We start from the raw sequence: 22446 nt of genomic DNA on the forward strand, positions 1-22446 counted from the left end.
TGAAGTGCAGAAATTCTATTTTGTATAAAACTTCCCATTTGAGTTTATTTTCATCTTTCACAGATCATAAAAAAGGGATCCTCTATTAGGAGCAGATGCTAAATTAACTGCATCTGGGGTGGGGTGGACCGTCCTCCAGGCCTTGCCACACTGATCTACCGTACTTGCACAGCATCTGTTAGGAAGTGACAGACTTTCTCTTTGGAACTAGGAAAGGTAGATTAGGAGAACCTTTTCTGACAACCAGTCTATTCTGTGAAACATCTCAGCAGCTGCAGATTTATTGTTACACTCACACTTAAAACTGAGAATCCAATAGAAAGAGAAATAAAATGGTTTCTGTAGTTTGCAAAAACAGAAAAAAATGTTAAGCCCCACTTCTAACTCCTTAGCAATTACCTTGGGAGTCTCCTTTATTTTAGTATTGACTTAATAATCTGTTCTTGGCAGTTCAGGAGTTAGGTCAATTAAGGTATTGAAAAGTAATTTTTAAATTTCAAAACCAACTTTTGGTATGAATATCACTATGAAACCAGCTGGTAGCATTAAAATTTTTTTAATTTTTACTTATTTCTATCTGAATGTCCCTGGTTATAAGGAGCAGGGGTGGAGGAGGGGCTCCTGGACAATGCATTTGGTGTCAGGCTCTGGCTGCAAGGGCTCCAGCTCAGATTGATGCTGCCACCGCATAGTCGTGCAGTCACAGAAATATGTCTGGGAAGAATGGGGGCAAAAGCAGTAGCTTTAACCTGCTACAAGATCAAAATGCTCAATTAAGAGAGAAATACGCCCCAGTCAATTAAGAGAGAAATATGCTATGCTACAGCAAATGACCTGTAGTATTGGTAAAGTTGTAAACTTTCTTAATTTAAGAACAAGAAATATTTTATTCTTTGGTTGTTCTGAGCTTTGAAAAGACTTGAAATCCTTGAACGGGCGTGAAAGCGGATGATTTTCAGTAGTCCAGCTCAGTGCTAAGCACCTGTGACACGCCAGACGCTGCTGTAGACGCAGGGATGCGACGTGGAGGATGGACAGTGAGGATCAGTGCTGGCCCACAGGAAGCTCAGTCTGACTTCTAGGAGACACTAAATTTATTCTAGGAGGTCTCATTTTCCCCCATGGCATTAAAAAGTAAGAGAAAGATTTGCTCCAAGCAAAAAGATTTGCCCTAAGCAAATAGCATGTGACTAGAAATTTGATGGGGAATTCTATCTAGACTTTGAAAAGAAGCTAAAACACACCATTAATCAGTGGTAATAAAATTATATCAAAGCAGTTAACATTTGAGGTTAATATCAGAAAAAAACTAGAATAATGAAGACGTATTCGATAAGGAAATATTCAATAATAAAGACTATTTAGTTGGTCTAAATATGTAAGTTTGAAACCTCAGACTTCTGAAGTATACAAATTCTGATTCACCTTTTCATGGCAGCACACAAAAAGAACATCTAAATGCCTAATCACACCCCATCTGCTACATACTCTTGCTGGGTAACAGCTCTATTTATATTTATAAAAATGCACTTACTGATTAATATCACTCTGTGAAGATCAGACTCCAAAGATGAGATTTTTTGTGACTCTGTTGACAAACAGTTGTCAAGAATCCTGTGTTTGGTTGGACAAAATACCCTAGGACTTATAAAAATGCAAAACATTGTTATCTATTTTCTCCTTGTCCTGCAACTATAGAGGAAATTCACGACCTCACGCTAGCTCATCATTTGGTACCATCGATAGAGAAAAGCCAGTTCTCAACCAGGTACAGTAGCCTGCACACTACACTATGACTGCAAATCCTCTTTCTAGACTGTGGAAAGGAAGAAAAGGTCCTCGTGTAGGTCAGAAGGTGGAAAAAATGAAGGCTGGGGGTTTGCTATTCAGTCATTCTGGGAGATTGCATCCAGGATGCCTTCTGTACAGATCTCACGGTCACAGAATGGTGCCAAAGAACCGCCTCCAGCAACAGAATACATTTGCTAGCACATCACAGTCCTGCAGCAGTATCAATTCTGTGTGCAATCCGTGTCCGAGAGGGAAAGTTCTTAGGGGTTCTGTTTCAGCATATCTCAAGGACTAATTAAATCCTCATTACTAACTTCTAATTATTCAAATACTATGAGATTACACTAAGGAAGTCCCTGTTGGCTCACTAGATGAAAAGGGTTAAATAACCTATGTTGATTTTGAGAATCCAGATCTAGTTCAGACCTTCAGAAAACCACCAGCATTAACATGAATATTTAACTAGACACCACTGTGAAAATTAAAAGGGAATTCAATTAAAAGGTTTTGGAAAAATTAATTCTGACCTCTCTACACCTGTCCAAATAAATAAGCCTTCCTTCAATGTTTTCAACTAATTGCTAATCCAATAAACTAAAGGGCATTTGCTAGTTTCATTAAGTATAACGGATTGTAGGGGTTAAAAATGAGATCACTTTAATGTTAATAATTATTACACTTATTTATCTACTCAGACGACTATTCCATATTCCCTCCAAGCCCTCTTGAAAAAAAGAGCAATGTATTAATAAGACATTTCCTATTGCTCTTTTTGAATTTTAAGATATATAAGACTATTCTAAACTTGTTAGCTACAATTGTCTTATACAATTTATCTCAATATTATAGGGTTATCTTAACTGTTCTTCCAATGCCTTTGGTAGCCTAATTTACACTACTTGATTTTTTTGGTGCGGTAATTTAACAGCAATTCTGTATGTTTTTAGATGAGGTACACAGAGAGATTTGGTTTAATATAAAAACCAATGGCAAATATGTTACTATAAAATACTAGACTGAAATTCTGACCTTTTTTCTTTTAAATTTATATCTGTAATGAAGAAGTTAAGACCACAGAATTTGAACTAATTTTCTTTATTTAGTTAGAAAGACGTTCAGCAGCACAGTACTAAATCAAGTTTTATATTGGAAAACAGATGAAAATGTAGAGGAGGCAAGCCAACACATGAGAATAAAAAGTCCAATAAATATCTGAAGTGTTTTCCTTTCTTTTCGTAACCTACGATGCCATATCCACATTTATTTGCACAAATACTTCTTATAGACAGAAAATGTAAAACTATAGAAATTCAGTTCTTTTCATCTATGTACAATGTGAGAAAATGGATTTGTGACTGATGTCCTTTGACAAAACTCAATGCTACAGATGAAAAGGTCATTGAACCTGGGGGCCGCAGGGACCAGGAGATCTCCTGCTCAGTGTGTCTGACTCCAGATACCCAGAGGGTGGGTCAGGCCCTAGGACAGCCCGAGGTCTGTAAGATGCTCTTAAACACAGCACATGGTTTATCACGTATGCTGCTCCTAAAGGGGACAAGCAGACTGAGGAGGAAGAATGATGGCAGAGCAAGAGTTTGGCCGCCTGACCCTGGAGGGACTTGGGCTACAGGGCAGTATTGTCAGCACCACAGTGCCCAGGAAGACTTCGTGGCAGGACTCTGAAAACAGTAAACAAGTAGGCTGCACCATCTTGTCTCTGCGCAAGTGTGTGTCTAGAGTCTTTGCCATTAAAGACAATATTATCCTCTGTGGATACATTAAAGTAAATGTGTATACTACAGAACCTTACTATCTTACTCTTTTTTATTCAAACAAAATAATTGTAAAAAGAACTGTTCGACTTGGTTACTCTAGCACTCAGCATTAGAGAAATAATGTTCTTACCCTGTCTATCAAGTTCTGTGGTTTCTGAGAAATACATTATTTAAAAAAAGATACTCGGCCGGGCGCTGTGGCTCACGCCTGTAATCCTAGCTCTTGGGAGGCCGAGGCGGGCGGATTGCTCAAGGTCAGGAGTTCGAAACCAGCCTGAGCAAGAGCGAGACCCCGTCTCTACTATAAATAGAAAGAAATTAATTGGCCAACTGATATATATATATAAAATTAGCCGGGCATGGTGGTGCATGCCTGTAGTCCCAGCTACTCGGGAGGCTGAGGCAGAAGGATCGCTCGAGCCCAGGAGTTTGAGGTTGCTGTGAGCTAGGCTGATGCCATGGCACTCACTCTAGCCTGGACAACAAAGCGAGACTCTGTCTCAAAAAAAAAAAAAGATACTAAGTCATCGATGTATTTTTTTCCTTTTTCTTTCAGCACTTTACTAAATAAGAGGGACATACATCAATTGTAAGAGTATCAATGAAGTTAAATTACTTTTCAACATGTGGTAATCAACTATGGGTAATTTTCTAACAAGAGTTTTCTCAGATCTACTTTATACTGGTTACACTGTTGGTACAAACCAAATGATGGTAAAACAAACAAATATTTTTATTATTGTGCCAAAGCATTAAAGTGGCTGTCATTTGGTATTTAAACACCTGATCAAATGTTGTTCGATCATTTGGTCAAATGTTATTAGAAGCTAATATTTCTTCCTCAATTTTAACAAACAAATAAAGCCCTTTTCTTTTGATCCTTGCTACCTAGATTTAGAAGAAATTTAACTCATGTATGGAAAAGCATCACCTAATATACAAGTCATTTTAAAATAAGTTTTCCGTTCCAGGGGGTTGCCTAACCAACAACAAACACAAAAGGCAATGCACATACGATTGTCTCTAGCACAGTCTTTCAGAGAAGCTTTAGAGAACACATTCATAAAAACCAATTCAGATTTAGCAACTTATAAAATTTATATTTATTATTTGAAGGAAATGGTTATTATAACCACCCAGATTGTTATATATCCAGAATCAGTTACCAGAACTACACTACATATAACAAAGGCAACCGGAGGAAAAAAATAACAAACATATTGACATGGTAGTTTCCATACAGTGACACCTGTGGAAAAAACCTAGATTTTGCCCTGAAAGTCTATTAGTTTAAGTTAAAAGTTTAATTTAATTAAGTGTCCTCACTGTCTTCCTGCCCTTCACATTTGTTTTTCTACATTTCCAAATTTTGTAAACATTTCTCAAGTGGAAGGGGGTAGGGAGATATTGTTAGAAGATCTGAGGGGGCTTCTCTTTTTTTTTCTTCATGGTAATAAAGGTTAAAACTGTAGGACTTCCAAATAAGGGACCTCTTACCTTTTCACACTTGCAAAATTGGGATTGTACCAGTGGGACTGATGTTACAGGGTTATGGTGAGGATTAAATGAAATAACAAACAGCTTCGTCTTAGTGCTGGGCATGCCCCGAGTAGGCACCCAGTGCAAGACAATTTCTTTTCCTTTTTGACCGAGCAATACAACACAGGCACAACCACAGCGAACAAAAGGACTGCAGTGAGAACTCCTGCCTATTTGGTGCCAGTATCCTCTTTATGGGATTCTATGATATCTTCAAAATGACCAGAGCCAAAGACGAGTTAACACGGAACAAGCAATAGGAGATGAAATGGCAATTTATAGCAGGTCACAGTGGAGAGTTTAGAGACACAAATGCACACATTCACACAGTTATTAAAACATATCAACCTACTGTTATAAGGTTCTCAAAGTGTGGTCCTAGGCCATTAGCACTCGTAATACTTAGGAACTCCTAAGTGTCCCACTCCACATCTTCTAAATCAGAAATCTGGGGCGAGGCCCAGCAACCCCTCAGGTGGTTCTCATATAGCCTGAAGCTTGAAAACCATTATTAAAACATAGTATATTATCTAAATAAAGGAATTAAACTATTAACTATACCTCAAACTATAATTAATAAGTTAAATACATAAAGGTATTAGAAAAGAAAACAATCACTTTTTATCTACAAGCTGTATCAATAGGACTCATCCACTGTCACTGGCACTGCTTTCAGAATAACATACTCTGAGTTTTTAACACATAAAATAACTTAAATCTCATAATTCTGACTAGCAGCGAATCATCATCTCTGCAACTTATACAGAAATAGTTATAAACACTAGGGATCAGGAACCCTGTAAATACCAGCTTCCAGGCTGGGCCGAGAGAGGAGGGGAGAGAAGCAGAGTGACACCTGCTGTGCTGTGGGGTGCAGTAGGTGAACCTGACCCCCAGTAGGGGAAGGGACTGACACAGCGCCAGTTGGGCAAGAGGCGGGCTCGCCACCTTGCAATATGCCAATCTTGGTTAAAATCACCTCCACCACAACCACCAAGAGCAGCTTTAGTATTGGCGGGGGAGAAAGAGGACAGGGAAGAACTAAACGCCTAAGGTCTTTGCCAGGGCAACAGCAAGGGTACTGCAGGGACAGCATGTAGAACGGACCAAAGGGCAGAGCTGGCAGCTGGGGGACAAGTTCTGTTCAGAGGCTTCAGTAAAAGTCCATGTACTACTTTCTGACTCTGGCATTAGTGAGCTCCTGAGAACGAGGATTTTGCACGTAACTTCTGTGGTTCTTGGTTTCTGGAGGGGACTGGACTACACAATCATTCAGGCCTGCTCTGGTTCTAAGATTTTACAATTTCATAATACAAGATCTTGCTCTGGGTTTAAAATATTACCAGTAAATATTATGGAACAAGCAATTGGTCAAACTAGCTAAACATATACACACACTCACCCCCCCCCCCAACACAAGCTCTTAACATTTTATTTCATTGGCACTAATATCCAAATGGAATCTTTCATAGTTTTACACAGATCAGGTATCAGACTATAGCCATATATAAACTATGCTTCATGGTGCTATGTGGACATTTATATTCTTTGGGCCTTGAATTGCACTTTGATAAAACTTCACCCAATCTGCAAGAAAGCATTCTCCCTCCTCTCCATGTTTGTTGCTAGGGTTCTTGTTTATTTCTTTCATCTGATAAGGAAACACAATGTCCTTTTAAAAACAATTATTTGAAAGGAGATGCACAGGTAAGCAAACTCACAAACACTTGTATACTCAAAGCATAGCAGTTGAGACATGAACTGCAGACTGACCTCTCTCCTGTGGCATTGGTGACTGGCTCAAGGCAGGATGGGAGCTGGACTCTGACTGGCCCCCAGGTGGCTGAGGTGGCATCTGACTGCCTGTAAAACACAAAAGGAAGAGTGGGAAGGAGGGAACCTTTTGCATTAATACTGCAATCATGCAAAACCAAGACACAGCTACATTTAACCCTTTGCACTCGGATGTCGAGTGTGGATAATGTCAAGAGGAAGATGAGAAAAAAGCGATCGAGTGTAAAGGGTTAATTTTTATTTCACAAAAGGCATGGTCTCATACAGAAAAAGCCAGAGCTCAAAGAGTGTAATATTTCATCTTTTTTTTCTGTAAAACAAAGAGGAAACATGAATAAACACATTTAGCAAAAGACTTGCTGAAAAGTTCAGTTCCCAAACTCAAAGATGAATCAACATGTAGCTGAAATCTCTTAACTCTGCTTCTTCTTCCACCCATTTACAAAGTCCAAGATTGTTAAGCCAAACTCATCCTCCTGAATCTGAACTAGTTTCCAGGTGGGCAGGCATACAGACTGGCCAACAATTACTCAATAGCAATAGCTATCTTAAAAACATCTTCCCAATTAGTCAATCAAATTTTGCATAAACCTAGAAGACCTCTATTAAGAAACATAAAATATATAGTACTACAAACTGTATTCACTAAAGTGAATATTATTCTGTATCTCTTTTGATTTTTATCACAAGTATAGCAATAATCATTTATTTAATTTCCACTTATTTAATGTTTGTTCAGTTTTTTGAGGTATGTTAGCTTCTTGAGACAGGAATCATGTCTTTTACACCTTCAATCTCTTCCTCAGTATAACATATATTTAATAAATCATAATCTGAGATATAATTTAAATGAAAAGAGACAACTTTATTGATAAAAGATAATGAGTCATGTGAAGGCAGGAGACAGGATTTTGAAATCTAAAAATCATTAGAGGCAGTTGACAATCTCAACTCATTTTCTGGCTCAGAGGTTTAGATGCATGTCTAAGAGTAAAAATATAATGGAATTAAAAAGGCAGTTGAATATAGCACAATCCTCAAGGCACTAACTCTCATGACATGAGGACCACATAGTTTTACCTTCTATCCTCCCCCTTTCCTTCAATAAACTGAAAGGACAAATACACACACACATACACACACACACACACACACACACACACACACACACACACACACACACAAAGAAAACTCCTGGGTGCTTTGGTATGGCAGTCATGTGATCATGTTAGATCAAGCTAACTGCTTTGCCCCACAGGGCCTACTCTTCCATAGTTATGTATATTGCTAAAAATCACAACGAAATATATCCTATAATGAAATAAAATCTGAAAAGTAAAAAAATAAAAAATAAAAAGAATCACAACTGAGCTGGCCTACTGGTACATGCCTATAATCCTAGCACTTTGGGAGGCTGAAGTGGGAGGGTCGTTTGAGCCCAGGAGTTTGAGGTTACAGTGAGCTATGATCACACCACTGCACTCCAATCTGAGCAACAGAGCAAGACCCTGTTTCAAGTAAAAAAAAAAAATCACAATTGAGTAGAGAAAGAAATTACATCCTGAAGATCCCACCACTTTATCCACATGAAGGTCGTGACACACACAACACAAAGCCTGGTGTTTACGATGCAAAACCACTCTCTTGGGTTTCTCTGCGATGGCCTCTGTGTGCCACATGGCCAGGCAGACCAGGGAGGCACAGTGTGGGAGTCTCCCAGGACTGTCATTCCCTATAACTTTAACAATGGGTGTATCTGCAACAGCCAAAGAGGCAGAGTATGATTATCAGTTTAGATAACAGGTATAAATAGTTCTTAAACTAGTACTAAAAAATAAATCTCAAATTGTTTTCAGGAGTTTAGGCGTTTTTTATAGAAGAATGAAAAACTTACCTATGTATTTCCAAGTGTTCCTGAGTGCTCAACTGCCACTCTCATTTTCAGATAGAGTGAAAAGCAAACACACGGGTTTATAGACACTAAGAAATATGTGCTGTGAAACCACTAGGAGCCGCTTTTACATGAGAGCCATAACCAGTGGGCTAAAAGACCTGGACAAACAGCACAGACTTTGTTTAACCACTCATGTAGTTTTTAGACATTTGTAGTAAATTAATATTAATACCAAATACTTAAATGTAAAGTAAAAAACACTTAATATTCTGGACCAAAATAATTTCGAGGGTAAATACTGATCACCAGCTTGGCTACAGATCTACAAAAGTTGCTGTGTGCTCACTGCAGGGTTATGGGCTCCCTATGAAATACCCTCAGGCCTCCAATCTACAGTCCATTTAGAAATTTAAAGCACTCTGCAGCCAAATACAGACTTTTAAAAATGTCACTGGGGAATCAGCTGCAGTAAGACAGTAAGTGCTTACATTATAATGATCACTTCTGTATGACAGACTGGATTCATAGACTCATGACAGTAAAAACAAACAGTAATTTTATGTTAACACAGGGCACCGTGGCTTAGACTGTGCATGCCTGAGGCACTGCTCTTATATACAATATTTCAAGTAAAAATAAAAAAGGCTGTAAGAAACCCATCCCACGATTCATAAAATACTGCCACAGCCCAGCAGCACGACTGGCTGTCTGGTGCAATTCTAAGACAGATGCCCATTTAAAGCAATGAGGAAAACCCATGTATTAAATTTATCCTGTTAAAGAAACAAACTAGAGCTCTTCCATGATAAAGACAGATTTGGCCAGACCATTTTAAATTCTTCATTTTCTTTTATTCTCTTTCTATCTATAGTTTCATAACTACTAAGTCATAGTTACTCTGATTTAGTAACTACAGTGACTACGGTTACTAAGAGATAACTTCATTCTCCATAAGTACAGGCATAGCACATGATGACTCAGAACACGCAGCTGAGAAATGCAGCACAGAAGACTCGTTCGTGAGTGTCTGCTGTCTACGTAAAGAAGGAAATTCAGAGCCCTTTGAACCAACCGAATTACGTAAACACCTTCAACACCATGGACTACATGACATATGTTAGTCATAAGTAAAACTTTTCAAATAAAGTTTGGTAATAATTTTTAAAAAGAATACTGCTATGTACAGTGAACAAACCAACTTTATGAGAGCACTTTAACAGTAAAAGTTTTTAAAGAAGGCCCATGTTCTTCCTTTGTGTCTATAATGACGTAAGCACAATGGAAAAAATACTGGAATGGAAAACACAACTGGAAAACGCTGTATTGCAAATTCCACCATTTTACACTTATGCATTCTCCAATGACGATGTACACAATAACGTGTAAAGTTTTGGTGTAATAAACTAAAATGAAATGTAAGTTACCTGAATTCCTACTTTTGCTGACTTAAAATTCTCAGCCTAAATCTATACAATTTTTAAAAAACCTTTTTAGACTTAGAAAAAAGGTATAATAGAGTTTCCTTACGTCCCTTAGCCCACTTCCCATAATGTTAACATCTTATATAACCATAATATACTTCCCTAGAAGAGAAACTTAACTGAAGATCTTGTTTGAATTCCACTAATTTTTCCAACTTCCTGTCTTTTTTCTGGGTTCATCCCACATTGTATTTCGTTATTTCTCCTTAGTTTCCTCCACTGTATGAGTCCTATAGTTTTTCCTTATATTTTATGACCTTGACAGTTTTGAATACAGATCAGTTGTTTTGTAGAATGTCCCCAAATTTGGTTTGGTCTGTTATTTTTTCATCACCGAAATAAGGTCACACATTTAGGGACGTGACCACGGGAGCATCATGCCTTCCTCCCTACGTTGTCATGGATTCAGATGCTCGCGTCTTGTTTCTGGTGAGATTTATCCTCATTATTTGGTCAAGCTGGTGCCCACCAAGTTCCTCCACTTTAAAGTTCCTATTTTCCTCTTCGTAGTTGAATAACTTGGGAGAAATGTTTGAGACCATGCAAATCCTGTGTTAGTTTCACCTAATAATCTCAGCATCCCTTAGAAAATCTTGTCTACAGCATTGATCAGGGTGGTATTGGCCAATGGTGATTCTATTTCCCTTTCTCCTCCCACATTTCTTAATTGGTATTCTATCATGAGGAAGGGCTACCTTTTCTTCCTTGTTTGTTCATTAGACTATTTCTTTCTATCCATATGGACCCATTGTGGTAGACACAACCTCAGATGACCTCTAATGAGTAACACCCACGTGTGACCCTCTCCTTTAGATTTTGAGGGCAGAACCTGTGATTTGGCTTCTAACCAAAGAACATGACAAAAGTGATGGACTACCACTCCTGTAATTATGTTCTGTTATACAGCAAAGGTGAAGGGATTCTGCAGATACAATTAAATTTTCTAGTCAGCTGACTTTGAAATAATCAAAAGGGAGATGATCCTATATGGGCTGACTTTATAAGAGGGGCCAGATCTGTAAGGAAGTAAGCTTTTATGATATGAGAACAAGAAGCTTCTAGAACCCAAGGGGCTCAATTCCTATAACCACAAGGAAATAAATCTGCCATAATCTGAATGAAACAGGAAGAAGATTCATCCCTAGTCGAGCCTCCAGATGAGAACGCAGGCCATCTTCAACTCAGAGTCTTGTGAGATCCTGAGCAAAGGACCCAGCTAAGTGGTGCCTGAACTCCCAGCCATGGGACTCAAATATTAATAGACTAATAAACTCACGGACACTTATTTTATTCCATGAGTTAAAATCCAACACTGTCATTATTTTGTTGCTCAAATTGTTCCAGTTCCGGCCATCAGGAGCTCCTTCCAGTTGGGTCTGGTGTTCTACTGACAAGCCTCCATCTTATCATTGAAGATATCTTTATGTTTTAAAACCAGAAGATGCTCCAGGCTCATCTTATGTTTTTCCTGCCCTAGTCTTGAAATCAACTACTTCTAGGAGCCCTACTTCCTTTTATTGGAGAATGGTGCTCAGAGACTAAGGTCTGGGCACCAGGTTGGGTCACAGCTACTGGGGTGTTATTGCTCCAAGGACCTCTGGCAAACATGAACACATGTAGGTGCACTAACACAGGCATATACATATGTGTGTGTTTTGATACTCATTTGTGTGTGTATAACACGGAATTTATACAAATATCTTTAATTCCGATTCAAAATAAGAAGGTATATTTTAGCCTTCTCATTTACAACTTCCTCTCCAAGAGTGAGAAATCCAATTTTCATTGCCTAAATCAATTTAGTTATATGCTTGATTCTATCACACACAAAGTAATTTTAGAATTATTAACGTATACCTCTGTGAAAAACAGAGCCATTTATTAATATTTATATTCCATTTTGGGTTCCTGCTACATTTTTAATGGTTTTAATTGTTTTGATTCTGGGGATATACGACATACTTCTATTGTTCTAAGAGTCAGTTATACAAAAAGATAAGTATAGAAGTTTCACTCCCTCCTCATCCCTGATACCCTATGCCCATATCTCCTTCTTTCTATCCCTTTTCCAACTGCCCTTTGTAAATAACCAATCTGCTTAGTTTATTATTTATCTTTCCTATATTTATTTTGCATACATAAGAAGATACTTGTGTATTTTTTTACATGAAGGGTAGCATACCCTGGGTGTATCTTTTGGGCTTTGCTTTTTTCACTCAACAGCATGTCCTAGAAAGTACTTCCTGTGAGTTTACATCTTTCTTATTAAAAATAGGTATATAGTACTCCTTTGTGTGAGCACTCCACAATTTATTCAGCACTTTCCTATGCATGGGCATTTTGGTTGTTTCCAATATTTTTGGTATGTATTTTTGTACTATTTGGGGTCTGTCTTCAGGGTGAACTCTTTGAAATGCAATTGTTGGGCAAAAGGTTATGCATTTCCAAATTTCCCTCCAGAAATTGTGCGCCAGTTGACACTGCCACGATCAATGTTTGAAGGATCTCTCCTCATAAGCTCACTAACAGAAAATGCTGCTGTGTAAATTTTTGCCAGTCTTATACATGAAAAATTTTATCTGTGATTTTTGATTTTGCACGTCTCTAATTCTGACTATGACCATTTCTGAGTATTTGTGGGGCATTTTTATATATTTTCTTGTGAATTGTTTGTTCTCCCACTTTTTAACTTGGGATTTTAGACCTTTGCCCTGCTTTTTAAAAAGAGTTCTTTATATAGTAGGGTTATTAGCGCTTTGTCTGTGGTATAAGCTGTAAGTACTTTCTGCCAGTTTATAAGTTGTCTTTCAATTTTATGGTGTCTTTTGTAATGGAATATTTATTTATTTATGAATTATTTTTTTAGAGTCAGGGTCTTGTTCTGTCATCCAGGAGTACAGTAGCGTAATCATAGCTCACTGTAGCCTCAAACTTCTGGACTCAAGGGATCCTCCCACCTCAGCCTCCTAAGTAGCTGGGACTAGGGTGTCCACCACCACGCCTGGCTAATTTTTTTGTATTTTTTGTAGGGATGAGGTCTCAAACTCCTGGCCTCAAGCGATCCTCCTGCCTTGGCCTCCCAGAGTGCTAGGATTATAGGCGTGAGCCAGTATGCCCTGTCTGTAATGGAATTTTAAAAAAATGTGGTCAAATTTATCAATCTTTATTTTTATTGCGTCTGGATTTTATTGCCTCTATATACCAAGGTTTAAAAGGAATTCACCCTGTAGTTTTCTTCACACTGATGTAAGGGATGGGTCTGATTTTATCTGTTAGCAGTTGGTTCCCCAATAGTTCCAATGCCATTTATTAAAAAACTGTATCCTTAGCCCACTGATTTGAAATATTATTTTTGTCATTTATTAGATTTTCATATATATTTAGTCTAATTCTGGACCTTCTATTCCACTGGTCTATATATGTCTATTTATGTGTAGTATGTGACGATGCTTTTATCCATTTTCACTGTCTGGTAAGGATAGGTCTCTACTCTCCTCCTACCTTAGATTTTTCAGTGTTTTCTAGGTTTTCTTGTGTGTTTATCTTTCTATATGAACTTTAGTGTCAACGTGTCTAACTATATAAAATGGCTTACTGATATTTTTACTGGAATTGCATTGAAGTCATAAATAAACTTAAGGAGATCTGATGACTATTGAGCTCACCGCATGGAAGAACAAGAGATGTCTTTCATTTGTACAAGTCTTCTTCAGTATCTTTCAGGTACAAAAAGGTTTCACACATTTTATGCTAAATTTATTACTAAACGTTTAATCTTACTTGTTGCTATTGTCAATGGGATTTTCTCTACCATTATGTCTTTTAACCGCTTACAATTTGTGTATAGAAAGGCTACTGCTTTTGCTACACTGAATTCGTACACTGTTAATATCTCATTGATTCTCTGGAGCACAGATCCTCAAACTTTTTAAGCAGGGGGCCAGTTCACTGTCCCTCAGACCGTTGGAGGGCCGTTGGAGAGTGCGGCGCACATTCCACACATGCGCACTGTGGGCCAGTTGGCGAGTTGGCTGCTAAGCAGGACAGGCAGCGGTGGCAAAAACACCCAGCCGGCCAGATAAACGTCCTTGGCGGGCAGCATGTAGCCCACAGGCCGTCTGAGGATGCCTGCTCTGGAGTTTCCATTTCCCAGGCATGCTATTGTATCATCTGTAAACACAGTTTTATTTCTTCTACACTCATTCTTATACCTTTAATTGGCTTCTCTTGTCTGACTGCATTGGCTGATACCTCTAGTACACTGGTGGACAGCAGTGGAGACAGTGGTCATCCTTGCCTCACTTATGATCGTAGTGGAAATGCCTCCAGAGGTTCCGTTACATCACTGAAACCCAGGTACACGCATTTTACCATGTTGAAAAAGTATCCCATAATTACTATTCCTTGAGTATTTTTTATCATGATTGGGTGTTAAACGTTGTTAAAGGAGATCATTTTTTCCACCTTAGATATATTTTCATGCTATGTAATACTAACGGAGTTAATATTGAACCAACTTTGCTTTCCTGGAATAAATGTCACTTAGTCATGGCACATTATTTTCTTAATGTACTGCTAGATTTTGTTTGCTAATATTTACTTTAGAATTTTACAATAGGCTAGATTTTGAAAGAAATTCTTCTAATTAAAAATAGGTTTCAAGAACAGGATCTAAATAATCACCATACTAAGTATTTTTCGTAACAAAACACTGGGATTTCAGTATGTAATAGAATTGGAAGGAAACTGGCTAATATGTGTATTTTTGAAAAATTAGCACACATCAATAATATATAACATACAATGGATGGACTGAGACATGAATGTATCATAGCTTAATATATTTCACAGAGCAAGACAGCAGGGTAGTCAGTGCTAATAAGTGCTAAGTTCTGGTTTTTACTGGCAGACACGGTATTAACGCTCCTCACAGTCCTCAATTTACTTTTGTGTCCATGGTTTTATCTGACTAGAAAGTAAAGTTCCATGAGGATACAGAATTCTGTTTTGTTCCCTGCTATAGTATATCTCCTGAGATAGGCACAGAGTAAGCATTCAATAAATAGGTGTTGAGTAAATAAATGCTAAGTTTAGGCTAATAGTTAATTGGATTTTTATAAGTTATCAGTAATCATGTAGTTTCATCTTATCACTCTAGATGAGGATTAGGCAAACTTTTTCTGTGAACTGCCAGACAGTAAATATTTCAGGCTCCATAGGCTGTGTAGATATATATTTTTTGCAACTACTCAGCCATGGTGGTTCAAAAGTAGCCACAGACAGTACATAAACAAAATAGCATACATAAAACTTTATTTACAAAAACAGGTGGCAGGCTACATTTGGTCTATAGACTGTAGTTTGCTGATCCCTGTTCTAAATGATAACATCAGTAAAGAAACATTCAGCACCACTCCCCTTAAAAGTCAATAAACAGGCCAGACAGGGTGGCTCACACCTGTAATTCCAGTACTTTGGGAGGGTGAGGTGTGAAGATCTCTTGAGGCCATGAGTTCAAGACCAACCTGGGTAACATAGTGACAATCCATCTTTACAAATAATAAGAAAGATTAGCCAGGCATGTGCCTGTAGTCCCGGCTACTTGGGAGGCTGAGGCAGAAGGATCTCTTGAGCCCAGGAATTGGAGGCTGTAGTGAGCTATGATTGTGCCACTTCATTTTAACATGGGTGACACAGTGAGACCCTGTCTTTAAAAAAAATAAAAATTAAAAAAAAAAATCCTTAGCTCATTATGGAAACATAGGTCTAAGACTTAAATGGCAAGTACAGTTAACAGGTAAATTTTTAGATAAACTATCTAAACTTGCAGTTTTCTTTTCCCAACTCTTTTAGATCAGATCAAAACAAACAAACAAATAAAACAACTGCTCAGATGCAAGCACATAAATTAGACTCTACCATGGTTGTGAGATGGCAAGAATACACACAAAATGAATAGGATTCCCAAGTTAATCCTTTAATAAGGCTAAAAACTCCCTGGGCTAATTCCTTTCTAAATTACTATAGCCAGCAACTACAGGAACTCAAAAGGAACAAAAACAGTAAATCTGAACTACAACCACCTCTGGCAAACAAACCATCCATCCCCTTTTAGATAATACTGCATTATCTATACTAATAGGCATAGAAATACTCAGAAATTCTATTTTTCAAAAGTTGTAGTGGCCAGAGAAAAAATATTTCTTCTTTACACACTGTTATAGCTAAAAAACCAAGTAATCTAAGAAGAATTTAATTATCTGAGATAAAATATTGATATAATTAGTCAATATGAAAAATCTGAAGTCTCAATGACAGAGACTACCTGATTTCAATTTTAGAAACAAAGTCCATCCTTTCAATTTTCCTACATTAGCTGACTTGGGGCAAAAATAAATAAAGGAGATAAAGAGAGATCAAGATCTGGAATACGTATTTATTTGTATTACAATACGTATTTATTTGTATTACAAGTTCTCAGATAAATCGGAGACGGTTACCTTGAATGTAAACAATGAGGTTTTTTAAAAAATAGAGTACTTCTATGTATAGGGCAATGCCCTCTGTGATATTCTTCCACTAGAATTCAAAAGATTAGCTTTTTATAATTAACATGAAACAACATGTTAAGCCATGGAAACCTGGACAATTTTGTTGGCCAATCATCTCAATAAGGACCTTTAGGATACATGGGGGTCAGCAGGTTTAGTGACAAGTACTTGGGTCCTATTTGTAAATTCTTGAAATTGACTAGGGAAAGACAGACTTACTCTTAAAAAAAGAAAAATTTGCGAATTCATGCAAATTAAATTATTGGGTGTGACTGTTGTTGAATTTGAGAAGAAATGAATACTTCCAGTCATTTTGTAAATAACTCTACCATGATCAAGTTCCTTGCCTGGAATGGTGCTACTAAATCACTATGTTTTCAGCAATTAGCAACTGAATTATTCCTTAATTCTTCAAGAATTCTTGGTGGTATCATTAACTGTAGTGATAAACTAAAAGAAAATACACTGTAGAATTTACTGCTACCAAATACTGATATATCACAATTAAAATAAACTTTCATCCTGCACATCCATTTATCAATTCTGCTGCATCCAAAATGAAGACATTGGGTTGCTTTATTCTAGCACATCCTCAGGGAATCAGCTCTAAGTAGAATACAGGTCTCACCTGCCACACTCTGACTTGGAAGTCAGTTTAATTGTCTGATCACTGATACCCATTAGAGCCCTTTTGAGTAGACACCTTTCTAAGGAGAACTTGAGGCACAGAAACTAAGAAGCCTGCAAGGCATATGACAAGCCAAGTCAGAGAATACAAGGCAAAACACAGACTTCTAGACTTTGCTATTCAGGTCACTACCAGCTTTGATTAAAGATAAGCCAGAGTCATAAAATGTTTAGATACAGTAGATTCTCAGCATTAAAATACAGTGTTTCAGTGTGGACGACTGCTTGATTTTACGGAGGCGTGACTTTCAGTGCCACCCTACGACTCTGGCGGGCACAGGAAATGCGGCTCACCCTGGCTGACCACTCTGCTGGCCACCTCCATTTACTTTAGATGTCCTTTACTACTCCAATAACTCTGGTGACGGGAAAAAAACCTGTTTTCCTTTGTTGCAAAAACTACCATTAAGTAAAAGACAAAACATTAAGGAAAGTCATCAATTTTGGTAACTTTAAGTGTGAAGGCATGGATAGGAAACAGGTGGGACTTGGTTGAAAGCAGGAGCTACATCTAACCCTGGGAATCTTGAGGATGCGGGAGAATCCCCGAGAATGTCAACGAGACGCCGACCCACATCAACTACCGCACTGAAGAGCTGGCATTCTTATCAAAACACACCTTCCTCAACAGCTATAAAGCTCAGGCATACAATTCAGACTTTTGGGGTATGGGAAATCCACTTATGGTAGGAAAAGTATGTGTAGGTTTGGACATAACAGCTTACTGGCCTTCACCAGGAAGTGCAGATCCGTAGCACTCTGTCACCTATGAGAAAGTGGCAGGTTCTGCACTTCGCTCACAAACACCAGACATGAAATGCAGAGCAGCCACCGGCTCGATGTGCTCTAATCCTTGCTTTGATGTGAGGTAAGAGGCAGGACAAGGGAAGCCAAACAGAGCAGGCAGTTTATATTTCTCTCACCAGGACAAATTAATAAAAACAAAACTTAATTTTTCTCCTCTCTTACCCATTCTTATTCCTCAATATTTTTCCTCTTTCTAAGATTCCTTCTTTGTTTGAGAAGCTTAATATTTGGCTGCTTTCTGAAGAAATGGGTATAGTGACAGATGAAAGACTTGTATTCATCGTATAATTCAGAATGAGGGAAAAAATCGACTGCTGTGCATTTAAGATTCTAACAACCTTGCAATTTTGTATAGTCGTTTCCCCCACCCGTTCTTTTGAAGAAATCTGCTTTTATTCTGTTAATAACTAACCACAGTTGCAGCAGCATGGATCCGATTAGCAGTTCTTATGATACAAAGGGGAGAAGAAAAAAAGCTGTGAACGGGGTTGCCAATTTGTCCACCTGGGCCCCCAGGAGAAAGATTAGCTGAGGCGCCTGCCTGCTCCCTTTTTTCCAGTTGATCGCTGCTCTCCGCTGCCTGACAGAGACAGGCCTTTTGAAAGCCGACGCACTTTCTTTCCTTTTAATAAAAGTTTCACTCGCCTCCATCCTCTCTTGTCACGAATTTCTCATTTAGGTTGCGACACTTTGAGACAACTCTGCCTGCAAACATGGGTAGCCAGCTATGGAAAGTGCCCGCACTGGTGCCTGCTCCTTGCAGTCAACTTGCATCTAAAAGAGAACCATCATGTGAGTGCCGGGAATGCCCTGCAGGTATAGCGAGCCAGTTTTCAGGACCAAAAGGAGGTACACGTGGTCAGGCCACGGGAATCTGCATCTTGCTTCTGGAAGTAAGAGGCACGAAAAGATGTACAGTTTAGGAATTAAATAAATATTGGAATTTGAGGAAAACAGCACAGACTATATAAAATTAAGACTAAGAGATAAAGCACTGGTATTACAGGCAACATGGTTTCTACATATTTTCTAGATAGATATAAATTAAGTGTTGATTTATGTACTAAAATGATATACTATCTTCTTAACGACTTTAAAAATTCATTGCATTTGTAATTACACTAAGTAATAACAATTTATTTTCATGATAAACCTTAAGACTTCTAAATCCTTAGTATGAAACTATGTACTTTTAAAAGTAAAGAGGCAGGAGGCTAAAAGCATTGTACTATGCTGAAAAACTAAAAAAAATAAAAAAAAATCCAAGGCTTCTGACTAAAATCTCCAGGATTTAAGGGCTATAGCCAACACTTTATAATTGATATTAAAAAGTAATAAGCACCTGCTTAACTTGCTGTGACATCACAATTCACAGCATGACATACATTTGGGTGATTAAGTAAGTGCTTTTTCGAGAGAGAAGAGTTGCATGTGAAACTCTGATCAACCCACGGCTACACTCCCTCTTAGCAGCGCTGGTCTTGGGAGGTCACTGGGCTGAGGCGGATCTCTCTCCAGCTCTAGGGGAGGACTTGGGTGGCCCTGGCTGGGAGCAGCAGAAACATGCCTTTTAGGAGCAAACTATGGCCAGAGACAGGGTGCGATGCGAACTGCAGAGGGGATCCGTGAGCTGTGCCTGCGTCATCGAGAGCCTCTGGAAGAGGGGTCATTCTGAGGGTGGCCTGACACAGCCGTGGCGACATGGAGAGGAAGAGGTACATCCTGGGCCACATCCTCAGGTACTCTTCAGTAATTCTTTTATTTCAGATTTTAACTGAAATAATATTCAGCAAGTACTATTTTGAAATGTACTTTTCCCACAAACAGAAACTTTTTTTCTTGTTCAGCTTACGTTATTCCTGTGTTGCTGAAGCTTAACTTCCAGTCCCTGGCGAGTACTGCACCCTTCCGCGTGTACCTAGCCAGCGCTGACGCTGGCTGCTCGGCAATGGGAATAATATCTGGGTATTGCCAGAACTCTCTCCCGCGGCCAATCTGTTCTTATTTGGCCATTTTCTTTGGAGACAAGGTTAGTTGTTAATAACAGGTATTTATTGAAAAATAATTAAGCAATGAAAAAATTGAATATTAGACAATTCCAGAATTTTGCTGCAATATTTACACAGCACAATTTCTGTATATAAGATAGATCAGAATTGATCAGGGTTCCATATAGGAAAAGGTTTGGTTTAGATTAACAAGTCTTACAACCACTATTTCATGTACTGTTTTTAAGGTAAAAAAAGTAAAACAATCTGTCATAATGGAGGCTCTTTCAGGAGAGAGGGAAAAAGAAGAATCCCATGAAGTATGAAAATGCAAAGGCTGAAAGATGGCTCCAGGGCCACAGGAGAAAAAGTTATATATAAGTAGCCAATTTTAGAGCTTTCTTGAATTTTTGGTTTTTTTCCCCATGACAACTATGGGTTCTTTACTTTGGCCAGTGTTTACTGGGCACTCCCTGCTGCCAGGCATTGTCTTCGCATTGGCGATTGAAGAAGGATGCCTCTGCCCTCAAAGGGCTCCGTGGGTGAGGGGTCAGTCAGGACTTTGTGAAGGGAAAGAGGCTTCGGATGGGTCTTGAAGGATAAGTAGGAGTTTGCTGGGCTGATAAAGGGTGGGACAAATATCCCAGGCAAAAGGAATAACACTCTATTCTTTAATTCAACTCTAGGAGCAAAGATATGACACTCGGAACCAGTTCCCTTGTCTACTTCTGGTACGAAGCAATGATGTCACATAAAAAAACTACATATGGAGGTTCAGTTCTCTAAAAATATGATATATTTTTGCCTATTTTCAAGCAGAACTCAAATGGTATGATTCTTGGATTTTGTGTGAAATGAATTTATAAAGTAACAACTGTGAATGTAAGGGATTCTATTACCAACTGAATTAGGCCTGAGAATGTAAGAGTGTTTTGTCAGAAGAATATTTTTCTGTGGCATTACTTTCGATTGTATCACAACCTAGTTCTAGAAAGGTCAGAAAAGATATGGCAGTGTGCTGCCCTTAAAAAATGAGCTACTTATCCCTAAATTACTCTTTGAGTAATACATACACAATCATAACTGGGAATACTAGCCTCCTTTCAATTCATGCCCTGTGGAACACTCTGAGGAACGTGCTAATCTATACTGGACACAGGAGGTCTCTTCCATATTTTGGAAACATTTCTTCTTCTGTTTCTTTTTCCTGTTCACAGTCTCTAGATTTCCAAGTGCCCTAGGGTTCAGTCCTCAGAATTCATCCCTCAGTATTTCTCAACCTTGGCTGTATGTGATAATCACCTGGAGAGCTTTTAAACAGTACTGACGGAATACCCCATGTCAGACGGGTTAGGTCAGCATCTCTGGGGCTGGGCCTAGCACCAGACACTCTCCGTAGCTAATGCTGAGAACTACTGACCTTTGCCCATTCTCCAGGTCAGTAGTAGTTCCCAGACCAGCAGCTTTAGCAGCACCTGGGAATTTGTTGGAAATGCAAATTCTTGGGCTCCATCTCACACCCACTGAATCAGAAATTGGTGTGGGGGCCAGTACTCCGTGTTTTCACAGACCACCAGGTGATTCTGATGCAGGCTAGGTGCCTAGGGGATCTCAGCTTGAACTCTAATGCTTCACAAACTCATTTTTCCAGCCAAAATATCAGCAGAATCCCAATTCTTATATCCAACTGCCTATTGAAAATCTCCCTTTGGAAATGTAATAGGAATCTCAAATGTAACATGTTCAAAACCAAACTCTTGATTCCCCCTTCAAAAACTTGCTCCTTCATCTCTACTGCATACAACCACCTGTCCCTACTATTGTTACATGCTCACCCAGCCAGGACTGACCTCTGCTTGGCTCCTGTGGGAGCCCCCGCCACTCTGCTCCCACCCTCCCCCAGTGCATTCTCCACTCAGCAGCCAGAAGGAGCCTTCTAAACCCTAAACTGGATCCTGCCATTCTCAACCTTCCAGTGGTTTCCCACCACACATAAAATTTTTTTTCTAAATCCTAATCAAAACCTACAAAGCTCTATAGAAGCTGGCCCTTAGCTACTCTCTAACCTAAGTGCTGACTCATCCTGCCCCATCTCCCCTCCCACTACAGCCAGTGTGTTCTGCGCCCAACACCCCAAGT

The 22446-nt window shown here is 38.7% G+C and overlaps 1 protein-coding gene across 9 annotated transcripts in view; it reads right to left on the bottom strand.

The window, feature by feature from the left end:
• Nucleotides 1–22446, bottom strand: part of ARID1B (AT-rich interaction domain 1B) — a 400901-nt gene that overhangs the window by 82506 nt on the left and 295949 nt on the right. For all 9 annotated transcript variants that reach the window (XM_076002847.1, XM_076002846.1, XM_076002845.1 and 6 more), the window contains one exon: nucleotides 6879–6968. In XM_076002847.1, coding sequence (XP_075858962.1) covers nucleotides 6879–6968 — 90 coding nt within the window. The remainder of the gene's footprint in view (nucleotides 1–6878; nucleotides 6969–22446) is intronic.

This window comes from Microcebus murinus, chromosome 5 (assembly GCF_040939455.1).
Source record: "Microcebus murinus isolate Inina chromosome 5, M.murinus_Inina_mat1.0, whole genome shotgun sequence".
Lineage (NCBI taxonomy): Eukaryota > Metazoa > Chordata > Mammalia > Primates > Cheirogaleidae > Microcebus > Microcebus murinus.